The sequence below is a fragment of the Aquila chrysaetos genome, chromosome 4, assembly GCF_900496995.4.
Source record: "Aquila chrysaetos chrysaetos chromosome 4, bAquChr1.4, whole genome shotgun sequence".
In the NCBI taxonomy this organism is placed as follows: Eukaryota; Metazoa; Chordata; class Aves; order Accipitriformes; family Accipitridae; genus Aquila; species Aquila chrysaetos.
The window spans coordinates 23,926,002-23,939,040 of NC_044007.1; the positions used below are offsets into that span (position 1 = coordinate 23,926,002).

A 13,039-nucleotide genomic window follows, 5' to 3' on the forward strand; every position below is an offset into this window, starting at 1 on the left:
GCAAGCTAGTAGCTTTGCTACAAACTGTAGCGCTAGGAACAAAATTGCTTTTCTGAGTTTGGGGCAGCTCAGAAGCAAGACTGTGTCCCAGAGCACAGACACTGCCACACTGCTTTGGACTGGGCAAGATGCATGCGAGTGATATATGTGGTCTGCACCGACCGCCGCAGCTGGCAGACTGCATTCCCACCCAAAGGATCACGGTGCACTCTGAAAGAAGAAGTCCAGGCTCCCCCATGGGCCCTCCGTGCCTGGGCGGCAGCGATACAATCTGGCTGTTGAAAGTTAATTAGCAAGTGGTTTTCCTTACTACCTTCTGCTTTAATGTCACGCATTACTTAAGTGATAATCTGTGATATTTGCTTCTGAGCATTCACTCTTTGTATTTGCAACTTCAGTAGCTAGTTTAAAGTTGCCAAAGATACTAAGACAGCTTTGAATACGTAAATATGTTATTACATCTAATATATTGATAGAATTATCTATGTGGTTTTTTTCCTCTTGAGAAAACTTTAGATACATCAGGTAATGAGTAGCTATACTACAGTTACACTGCTCTGTTGACAGGTATCCTCTGCAAAGCAGCTTCTAAGAAAAAAGAGTAACAAAGCTATGAAAATAATTACAGGGGAAATACTGCAGTTAATATAAGAGTCAGCCAATTTATTCAAGTCTGGAAACAGCAGTAGCAAACAAATTTTGAGATGTAGTAAAGGACAATTTTCCAGGAGAGATTTAGTTAACAATCCACTGACTGCACTGGATTTCTCATCAGTGTCGAGCTGAATCTTATGATAGTTCATTCTCCCCACGAGAACAATATTTACACATTACCAATTAACTATTCTTTAGTGAAAGAGAGTTTTTCAGTATTACATGGGGACACATGTGGGCTCTGTAAAAACATGAGATGTGTAACACACGGTAAACAGAAAGTAATGATCTTAAACAGGCCAAACCCTTGAATTCGTCACTAATAAATGTCCCCATGCATTCAGCAGTTCTGGCTGCTGGGAGCCTGTTTTCTTCAAACACTTCAAACACTAAAATCCAGGAACATTTATTATTTTAATCCATTACAGGCAGTGCTTGATTTAACTTTATTGGTTGTGGTGGTGGTAGTAGTTATAGTGGGGGTAAAGCTATGTTCTTTTACACATCATTTCAAAAGGGCTTAATTATATTTTATAGCTCAGGCCAGGAATCCTGCTTGTTTTGTGTCTAACAAGGTTCAAATGGAGTTCAGGTCAGTGATGAATCAGAAGAGAAGTCAAAGATGGTTATCTATTTGAAATGAGCTCATCTCCCTTAAAGAATAACTGGGCAGGTACATAATGTTCATTACACTACTGCATACTAAATAGCTGAAAAATGTCAATTTGCTTGTTGATTTGGTAATTTTCGATTTTGCAATGCCTGATCAGAGAGGGCATATTAAAGTAAAGATCTAAAGGGATTTTCATTTTTGGTCAAGGCTGTCTTTGGTATACAATGATTTGGAACACATTTGTAAAGCTCTATCTTATTCTAATTAAGTAGAGAAACATGCATAATGGAACCCAACAAAAACAGTGTTCATTTTGCACCCATGAGTCCAGCTTTCAAAACTGAGTGTTGTACTGACATGAGTAATACTTGGTTCTTGTATCATAAACATTTTATTTTTAGATATCAGCAGTTTTCAGAAAAGTGACTAGACATTCATTCCAGCTTACAGATGGGCATGGAGAGGTTCTTCAATTGAAAAAAAAAAAAAAAATCTATGTATTTTCACATCTTAATTTTAGGTGGTTGGTTGAAAACTTTGGTTTATTTTCAGGAGATAGCTGGTACCTACAACTGTCACTGATGTACAAAGTTGTAGATACTTAGCACTACAAAAAAAATCAGACATTGAATGGTTGCACAGTAAATGAAGCATTACAAAATAGTGGATGCCACTCAAAATGTAGCCCTATATAACTGCCACAAGGTTGAATTAGAATTACAGCTTTGGTGTCTTGCTCCTCTGCTCTACACTTGATTCACTCGATTTCAACTGCTTTAATAAACTAACTAGTCCATGAACTAGAGGGTAACTTTTCTTTACAAATAACCATCCTGAAGATAGTGCCTGGCAGCACCTGATCTGTTTGAGCCTCTATAACCCCCTGAATCATGCTTGTGGGAGTCCAAGACTTGACAGATATACCCAGGCCACACAAACTGAACAGGTTTCCCTGCACTCTCAGGATGTGTTTCCCCAGGCTTAAGGCCAGTGTGGGTCCAGGCTCCTACCTTCCAATCTTCTCCTCCCTTCGATCCTTCCTCCCCCTCCCTCCTTTATATACTTCTCTGAATTCTCTTTTGTGCCAGCATGGTCATTAAAGTGTACCTGTCCAGTGAGCCAGCTGAAGGAGATGATTTTGCTGGAAACTTTTCTTTCCTGTTGTGTTATCTTTCAGACAGAGCAGTGCCCTGACTCAACTCAATGAACAGCTGCCTGAGTAACAGAGCTAGCACAAGGCAGAGCGTGGAAACATGCAGCCACAGTAACCTAAACTTCCTATGGAACTGCACCTTTTGTTTGGGCAGCAAGCTGGTGATCTCATCCCATAAAAAATATTCTTGTCATAGAAAATGAAGAAACTTGTCGCCAGTACGCCAACAATTTAAACAACTTAAGGAAGTAGTCCGTAAGACCGGCCAATAATGCCTAATCTCTGTGTTCTGTACCTCACGCTGCAAAATGTAGATTTAACTGGAGGAATTGCACAGAAAGCATAAAATGTACAAAGAAAACATTCAGCTTTCACTGTTATCTGTATTTCCTCGTGAATGTAAATATTCTACAGAATTAACTACCACGAAAATGCTGTATCACCTACTACTGCCACATATAGCACTGGGATCCACATAACAAAAGAAATTCCAGTCTCAAAATAATATGCAATTACTTTCAGAATAAAAGCTGAAGAGATTACAAAAACAACCGTATTTGTTCAGAATTGAATTTCATTTGGAGTCTACTTTTAAAGTCAAGTTATTTAAACTGTAAATACAGTTCTACAAAATTAGTGCACACTGTCTTGAATCAACAACCTACAACTAACTTTTTTTTCCTCCCCTGAGTTAACATGCTAGTTCATCAGTAGCAATTCTGAACGCTGTTACAAAGTACTAGTAGGGAATCTGACCAGGATTAATAGTGGTACTCAGTCCTGGGATTAGGTGGTGTCTTGTTTCATGGATTTTAGGCCATCTGTTCTTCCCTCCTACATTATACTCCTGCAGAACTATAAACGCACCTCCACCTCAGGGACTATAGAAAGGAATTAGAATTCTTCTGCTTTTCATTATCACAAGATTCAGTAACTCATTTCATTGTCAGGATAATCCCCTTTTACTCTTTCTTTTGCGCTTGCAGGGTATGCCAAAATGACAAATAAAATCCCAGATGTTAGAGACCTGATGAGGTCTCCACCTTTTCTTGAGTGTTGGGTTTAAGCTACTTGGGACATGGTGTCAAATCTGACAGGACCCTGATGCCCACACCCAATATTTATTAAGGTTTGTTAGTGATTTGTATAGCTGTCTACAAGCTGCACTTCCACCTCAATCCTCAGTGGCCATTTAAATATTTAGTTTGTCCTCTGGCTTTTACTGACAAAGAATTAATTTCCTATTGTTCAAGTGTTGGAAAGAGTTTATATTTCTTTCTAAAAGTAACAAAGGTCTTCTGGGTGTTGTAAATGGCTTGTTACTGCTGCATATTATTTTAGGTAGTCATATCTAATTTAATGTTTTATTTCCCCATGGGCTAACTTGCATATCTGTAGCATCCAAAGGCTATGACAACGCCTTAGCAGAGTTTTCTCGAGAGAGTCTGTTAACTCCAAAACGAAGTTTGGTCTTTGCTCCACACCAATTAATAGCTGCATTTGATTTTTAATATTTCTGTAAAGTATCTTAAGTATGTAATTTCTTTCAGGTTTAGTAAAAATACTTGCGATTATCATATGCTCAACTAGTGTTTATTTTTCCCCCTTATTTATATGCTAAAGTAATCATCTCTGTATACGGGACGAAGGGCTGGGGAATTCTGTCTATGATCTTTGGAATATTTTATGTCTGTAACTCTCTCAGTTCAGACACTGAACAGCAAGACTTCCCTCCTGTGTCCAGCCACAGCAAAATAAGGCTCCACCGAGAGGCTACAGGCTTCTTGCTGTCTTTCACTCTGGGGAGAGTACAGTTCTCAACTTCTCTCATTTATCTGCTCTTTTGGCAGGTAGGTAGTGCTAATTTCAACACCAAACCTAAATTAACTGAAAGCCATATGTTTAGAATTGCATTCTATTTCCTAGTATTTATTGCTAAAAATTCTTTCAACTTTAATGGCATGTGAGTGTTCTGGAGTGAGCTACATACCTCAAGTGTGTGATACCAAGCAATTTCAAATCTGACTAGGTACATGGCACTCGAGACCTCTAGCCACTTTGTACAAGATGCCACATACTTCAGAGGACAAAAATCACTGAACCAGGTCTAACAATAATTCTTGAACTTGGGGTTTTTGTCAACAGTACAAATAAGCTGCCAAAAATGAGCCAAATGTTTGTTATTTGCTTGTATGAAATGGGTACAAGTTTTAACTTGTAACTCCAAGCCACAAAATATAAAATGACTACAGATAATTATTTTATTTAACATCAGTACAACTTAAACTCCTGCCCTTAAGGGTATCAGAAAAACTATACTGGTAGCCTCTTCTAAAGTAAAATTAATAATATCTGTTTTTCAAAAAGGGATTTTGTTTTGGTTTGTTTTTTGCCAATACACTGCATCACATTCTACAACAGTATTACTTTACGAAAACCAAAATAGTCAGGATTTCACCATAAGTACAGAGGAGAACATAAGTATTCTAGCAGAAATAGTAACCATGTTGTTATAAGTAACTGTTGTATTAAAACATGAAAAATGTCCAAAAAATGAAGTCCCTTGACACGCTAAAGGTTTGGGGTTGTATAACAGTGCAGCAGGATATGTAGAAATAGAGGTGTTTTAATTTGATCCAACTGCAATGTGAGTGTTCAACACTTACAATTTGTTTTGTTAGAAGTGAAATAATTCAACTAATTAGCCCCTGTGTTTTTCAGAAGCTACATCTTATTACTTTCCTAAGAAATTAAGAAACAGAAGGCCTTTAGCTTCCATGATTAAACCAGGAAAGTCTAGAGGGAAAACTGATAATTAAAAAAAAGTTATATGGCAAGCTTCTTTCTTAATTTCAGCTAAAAAAATCGAAGCATTACACAAGGTCACGCACTTTTGTTTTCCCCCTATAAGGGAGGCAAAATACCGACAATACATTCTTGTGAGGTTTTTTTTGCTAAATAATTCCTAGCAAATAGGATTCCTTACGAACCAACTTCATCTACATTAAAACTCATCTGGAAAAGGGGTCGTTTACACTGTTTATAAAACAATGCCACATAAAATGTGTAAAAAAACATATTTCCCTAAAAATAGCTTGCGTAAGTAAGGGATTAGAGTAGTTTCTACTGCTATAATTGTTCCTTTGTAGTTTTTTCCATGATATTTTTGAACAGTGTTTTTGACTATGTTTATTAAAGTCAGCACATCAAAAAGGATCAAAGAGAAAGCTAGTGAGAACCAAAGGAACCCCAAGCGTATTGTGTTGTCTCACTGGGGAGTTATGCAGATTCAAGTAAACAAGTGCAAATTGTTGAGGTTTTAATGAAAATTTTCTACAATTATTGTATCTGAAGTCATTCTATATAATAACATCTGTACAGCAGATGGCCATACTGTACAAAAGGCAAGCAATGCTCCTTTTTCTTCCTCTGTTTTAACTGTACATCTGAGATGACTACTTTTGTCATTGTGCTTAGTTTGGTTCAGCAAATAATTCGTAAAATGCAGCTGCTGCAGATGGTCACAATAGTTATTTGACTGTAAAATCAAAGACACAGTGAAGTATTTGCGTATTAGTTTCATTCTGTAAAAAAAAAAATCTGATATTAAGCCTGTTCAGCTCAAAAGGTATATCTATAAAACCTTTTGTAAAAAAAAAACTAGTGAAGAACTGACATATTTAAATAGTCCTTGCTCCCAAGGCACAGCTACTAGACTTTTTTTTTCAAATTGAGTTAGCTTGCATGATTTCTTTGCAATAATAAACCAAATCTAGTTAGTAACTGTGGTATTCTCCTGAAGTATTTTTTACACAAGGTTATAACACCCTTTCCCCCCATACTGAGTAATTTATCTTCTTTCCTGAAGTTATAATTTCCACTATTGGTTTCTATCGGCACTTTAATTTCAAATTAATAATTTTAAATAAAAATCCAAACAATTTATTAAAAGAATTATTGACAGTTTCAATCAGTTTTGTGGAAGTGTGTTTTTCGCACTTCTTGAAACTTAAAACAATTTATTGCACTGTCGCAATAGCATGCAAACCTCATGCACATGTATTTTTCTTTTTATAAAGCAAAGATAAGGCAACTTTAACTGGAAAAAAATGTGAAAAGCGTCTGTTGATGTCTATTTATTGTCTGGTTATGAAAGTTCTTCATACAGAATAATTTCCATTTTCATTAGATTCAGCATCAGTATTGCTTTACTTAACAATGCTTGCCAGACTACAAACCGAAGATTCATTTATAGCTTGTGACATTAAAAAAAGAGATTGGCTTCCTCAGACTGCCAGAAGAATTAAGAAACAGAACTTTGTAGCAGAATGTTTCTGAGGCTTAATGTGCAAGGCAAGGTACATCCTCCTTCTGGAAGGATGAAAAACTCCAGGGTAAGTGATACACATTGCTGAGTTTGCCAAATTGCTTTATAAATACAGTGACGGAACGGGCTCGGCTTTGATTTATCAAAGCTTGCTGTGGACACCATAATGTACCATGGGACGGATAATATATAAATGATAGAGGGGAAGTGATGGAAGGAAAGAGGATTATTACACAGAAGGAAAACTAGAACTATTTAAAGGACATTAGAAAGGCCTTTTACTCAGCTGCAGTGCTTTCTATGCTAGGGTTGCAATCCGATTGGAAAAGCGTGGGAATGCAGGCACTGCTCCTGCCTGTACTGCTGTTTATTTATGGATAAATCAAGAGTTTCAGGCTCCAGCACTTTCACAGGCTTTCATGTCCTATGAACCTTAAATTTTTCATTTTTAACTTTTAAAACAATAAAGAAGTACTGAAACTTGCTGGCCTGAGAAGAAATATTTCTGATGAAACAGAAATAAATCACCACCTCGCTTGGCCTACAACTTGTTCCTCTCAGCTACAGACCGTTTTACCTCACAAGATACTCTGCCAACTACCTACATCTGGCTCATCTCCACATCATGGAAATGTACCATCTTATTAATTTTATTAAAAGACTAATAAAACAGTTTACAAAGACACTCAAAATGTCTTCATTTTAAATGAGTCTCTGGTATCCTTTTAATTGTACCCAAAGTGTAAAGTTTCCTTGCAGTTCTACAGTAATGAGGCTGGAGCGCCCATTTCCCCTGTGTGACTCTCAGCTGTGCAGAGGAAGCATGTAAAAATTTAAAACTTCTTAAGCCTGGAGGAGAATAATGGTATGACCCAGTATTTACATAGTAGCGTATGTCAGGGCTCTGAACAATTATTTCTGTATTTTTTCTAAACAGAAATATAGGGTCCTAACAAGAAAATGTAGTTATAGAGTGAAAACTGTCAAAAATTTGCCCTTTGAAATATGTGCTGAATTATCAGAATACCAGAATAGTGGTTCTTGTAACCACTATTCCAGCCAGAATTCCACCAATAAATTAGTAACTACAAGCTAGGGGATATTAACTACAAAATTAAGCACTCTTGGGTGCTGCCTCACTGAAAGGAAAACTCAGGTAATGGAGTCTATCAGGGATTTGCTATTTTCCGTTGTGGATTTATGATGTTAGCTAGAGGAGTTCCCCTCAATGGCCCACACTTTAAAATGGTTACTAGACCACCACTTAACAAATCAGTAGCACTTCCAACTTTCAAAAACTCTTACCTGCAGTTTTATGTCCACTTTTAATATTCAGGCTCCCACTAAGGTTTGATAAAGAGACTAACATACAAGGTTTACTAGGATGTGGGATGGTTTCCATCGAAACAACCATCTGAACGGTGTGAATGGAAATTTTCTGGAAGTAAGAAAGGGCTCGCCACAAGTTTTCTTGTACTGAAGCCTTTTGTGCAGCATTGGTGTGCACTGCAGGTAGCAAATCCTTTGTACTGGGGTGTTTGGTTATCAAAATGACATCCTCATCTGGAATAACGCCAGCTGACGGAGCAGACTCCTTCCTGGGCTCATCATCATTTGTGGTTATGATTTTCTTCAAAAACTGGTTTATTTGATCAAGTCTGACAAAACTGAGATTTGCTTTCAAAGGTTTTGATATGTCCACATTTATGTCAGCTGTAGGAGGAAATTGGAGAAAGAAATATGAGAAGCTATAGTGCAATTATTCAAGCAATGTAAAAATATTAGGCATTTAGTGGAGAGAAGGTTATTTCTACCGTTTCATTAAAAGGACTGAATCAATGGTAAAACAAAATGAAACAATATTTTTAGGAATAAATCTGAATTAAAACATCATGAAAAGTACTATAAGCAATCTTCACTATATACAGTTTTAAAGGAAGAAACATGTCACAATGTCGATCTTATTTCCTGATTTCTTCCCAGAGATCACCACAGCCATCTGAAAGACACGCACTTTATTTGAGTGTGCAGGAGGGTAAATTCATTAGTCCTTTTGTGTCAGAATGAAAATATACTTCATGTTCTCTTGAGTTTTACATCCAGTAGAACTATTTGACTAAACTCCAAAGCCAACAGTGAACATTTTCAACACATTTAAATGAGTGAATAACATGTATATTTTGTTGTTTCCTACACAACTAATATGCAGTATTCTTCAATATCTTTTCAAGATGAAATGTGAAATAAAAAGCAAATATAAAAACTGAGGTATGTTTAGATTTGTTTGTTTTCCAGGGAGATTGGAATAACCTAATATTTTTAAAACATTCTTTGTCTCCTTAGTAAAGGATTTTGGTACTTCCCAGACTGCTAAAAGTCTTACAGAATTTTTAGAAATCACAACTAATATGAACAACATTGACAATAGTGATAAATTTAGTAGCTGAGATGTTGCAATTACCCAGATTATTTCACGGATGGGAAGCAGGATTTTACGATAGCTGAAACTTATTTCTCTGCTGCTATCTCCCTTTTTATCAGTACATTACACTTCATTACAGAAATTCAGCTTTTACTTAGTTTTTAAAATTTTTCATTTTAAATTTGGCTTTCAACCTTAATGAGACAGCTACCCTGGGCAGGGGGAAAACTTTGCTTTTCACTTTGCTGTTTGATTCCCACCACCCCACCTCCAAGTACCAGAAATGATTAAAATTCTGTGCATATATCTAAACTAGTTTAAATGTTCAGAGAAAACAGCACCACTTAGTTTCAAGTTTCATTATAAATATGTATAGGAAACACTGTTGAAGGTTTTACACAGATTAATGAGTATTTCACCAAAATTAGGACCTAGTTTCAAGTTGTCCAGGATCACATTCTACTCTTAATGTTGATGCAAACTGATGAGCTTGATTCTCGCACTCTTTAGGTAAATTACAAGTTTTTACAATGTTAAAGGGCTGCAGGAGCAGAGCTTCGGAGGTGCTCTTAAGCATAGGTTTATACTGACTTCAGAGAGTTCCAGGCACATGACAAAGCACTTTTCTGACTCCCCAAAATATCTGGGGCTTCTAAATTTTATTTAGATGCTTTGGTATCTGAACAGATAAGTCTCTGAATTATAAACTAGCACTTTTTCTACAGAGATAAGAGAAACTTATTAATGGCCATGTAAGATTTGTTATGGCTAAACTAAAAACCCCCAACCAATCTTAGAAAAAAGTCTGTAGTACTCCACAGCTAACCAAAATTTAAGACTGAAAACCTATTTTAATTGTCACTTACAATTTTAATTAATGGTTTTCTAAAATTTTTTTGTGTGTGTTAAAGCCTTCCACACTGAACTAGAAACTGTGGCAAAACACTAGCTAACACGTGGGCCTAGTAGAAAGGCAAGTACCAAAGCTAGTAAGCTGGACATTAGAAGAGAGCAAGATTTTTAGGCATCCAAAACCACACAGGAGCAACTTGGAAGATTTTTCAAAACATTTATGTACTGATATTTTTAATTAAAACCAAGGGAAGAAAAATGTCATAACACTTTTGAAAATCCCTCCACCCTTCTTGGCGCTAAAGAATACCCCCACACTTGCCTACATTTTTGCACACATCCTTGGTTCTCTCGTCCCTTTGAATAGAGAAAGGAGACTTATGAAGAAAGTAGAGACCCATGTGACATCATGATATTAATGTACTTATGATAGTCAAATGGAAAGAAGTGTTATTCTAATGAAATGTTTAAAAAAAAAAAAAAATGACCACAAAACCCTAAACAAACAAATGAGCAGTATTTTTAAAATGATCCAAGTTTGCAATCCAACTTGCACTAGGATTTGGGTTTCTGAACCATTTAGGCACTCTCAAAAGAAGTTCCTTATTGACTTAATTTTCTCCATTACTGATGTAGTAATAAAGGAGTAAAATGGAATAGATGTTCTTGGCTTTGCTACATAATTAAGTCTGTAAGTTAGTAAATGAGGAAAGGACCCTTATTGCTTGGTGTGACAGCTTTCATGTCTAACTGCTTTGTCAAAGGCACATTTTATTGCCAACACTTTCCTATGGTAGTATAGTCCAGAAGAGGAAAAAACAACAAAAACCCCTACAACCCCCAAACTGCTAAGATATAAGTAGATAGAATAGGTGTCAAGTTAAAGCCAGAGAGTAAACTGAGAGAGAAAGATTTAAAAGGAGATGAATATGAGAGCAATAGTTCTCTCTTGGGCTTCCGCAGACCAGGGCAGAGAAGACGCAAGGGCACTGGTGAAGCTCAGCGGTGGAACATGCATGGCACCTGTGATCCTGAGCCTGTGTTTTATCACTGCTCTTACTCATTTGTTTTCATAAACACCATGCTCATCCAAGACAGCAATAAAAAAATGGACACGAGGACACCAGAGAAAGGCAAATGACTTCCCTGTATTCTGTTTGGAAACTGCGTGTCACACAGAAAAATGTTGTCACGACTGATAACTTAACAAAGGTTTGTATTAAGTTATTATTATCCAGTGAATCAGCCCCGCCAGAAGGTGGTGGCAGCCAGAAGCATAATTGCAGAAAATGTAACTCTGGAACTTTCACTGCAAATATTTTAACTATCTCATAATGACATAGGTTATTTTTACAACTGGAGAAAGATTATGTAAGGAGATTCTTTGGCATTTTAAGTAAAACATTCAAAAAATAAAAATCCAATTGAGCAATCAACATGTTTTTAGTCTTTGTCCTGTTTTACAATTTATACTTAGAACTGTAAAAGAAACTTCAACATTCCTTCTAAGAAAAACATATTTAAGTGATTGACAGAAACTGTGAAAACTGATGAAATATGAAGAGCTATTTATAGCAGTTGATAAAGATAGGTGTTCAGCAGCTTCTCCAGTCACTCAAAGTGGGCTAAAAAGAGATGTTACAATGTAAAGGGTCACCTAGACCCAACTGGAACAAAATTTCCAGGGTGCAAAATCCAAGGATAACAGTCTTTTTTAGATGATTTTAAACACCTTGGGAAGCACACCACACAACACTGTGAAGATTCTGTGCCGGTAGGAAAACACAAGTTCCTATAATTCAAACAACTCTTTAAATTGTCCGAAATTACATTGGAATCAGGACAGGGCAAAAGGTAGCTCAAAGCCACCTTTAACTCCTTGATTACATCAGTCTCTCCATTGCCTACTAGTGACTGGCTACCACAGTTATACCCCAATACTTTCTTTAGATTTAAGACATAATAGCAATAACTTATTTTGTTAGGTATTATCTATTTTCAGCAAATAAATAGTAAAGAGATCATGGTGCTTGTAAACAGACTGTGTTCAAGTAAGTTATTTCTGTTTATGTTTAAATCATACTGAACTAGATGATATCAAAGCAGTATTTTTTTCATTACAGTGTAGCATTTGAGTGTAGAATTTGAATTGTTCTTCCTCTCTCTCAATTTCTTCACTTTATCTCTTTAGATTAACCAGTAAATCCATGTATGTCAATTACTAGTTTCTAATTACCGTTCACAACTTTCTGAACAGCTACTAGGAAACAGAATGATGAAATAACTATTGAGTTAAAAGGAGATTAGATAAATATAAATAAATTACTCTTATTATGTGCTCCCACCACACTAGGAGATGACTTAACAGTGAAAGGAAAAGAATCATGTTGCAATAATGAAATCAGAGAGGGAATTCAGGTCCCAGAGGCGATTCTACAGAGTTTATGTTAATGTACACCTTGTGGGGGACCAAAAATCAACTGGAATAGTTTCCTGAAAACTGTTTCCAGCTATTTTCTCATTTAAAAAGTTCCAACTTCACTTGACCCATTAGTCATCATATTACTTACATTTATTATGTATTTTGAAATCTATTACAAAAAACCCAATGGATTCAATATGGCCTGTTTGAACAAAATCATAACATCTATAAAAGAAAACCTATGAGCAGCACTCTGAAATTTCTGTCTGAAACAATTTCTTTCTTTGTCATTTTATTACTTAGAGCTTCAGATAAAAAATTTCAAGGTTATGAGTATTTTACCCTTGTTCTCCATAACATTCAGATTTGTACTGTGAAGATATAATTTTATTCTGTGAACTTGGGATAATGATATTACTCAGAAGGACTTTTTATTTGGTGGGCTGAGGATGAATAAGCAACACAAAAATCACAGAGCTCCTAGCAAGTTACTTTAGGTCAATCCCAGCTCTTACTTATTCTAATATATGCCATACTTAATATACACCAGGTTATTATTTCTATGACTAGTAAACTATCATAGTATACTCTTAATC

General features: G+C 36.1%; 1 protein-coding gene across 10 annotated transcripts in view; it reads right to left on the reverse strand.

Annotated features, from left to right (window-relative positions):
- VPS13B (vacuolar protein sorting 13 homolog B) overlaps nt 1–13,039 on the reverse strand; it is a 498,323-nt gene that overhangs the window by 88,130 nt on the left and 397,154 nt on the right. For all 10 annotated transcript variants that reach the window (XM_041123226.1, XM_030011504.2, XM_030011500.2 and 7 more), the window contains one exon: nt 8,053–8,460. In XM_041123226.1, coding sequence (XP_040979160.1) covers nt 8,053–8,460 — 408 coding nt within the window. The remainder of the gene's footprint in view (nt 1–8,052; nt 8,461–13,039) is intronic.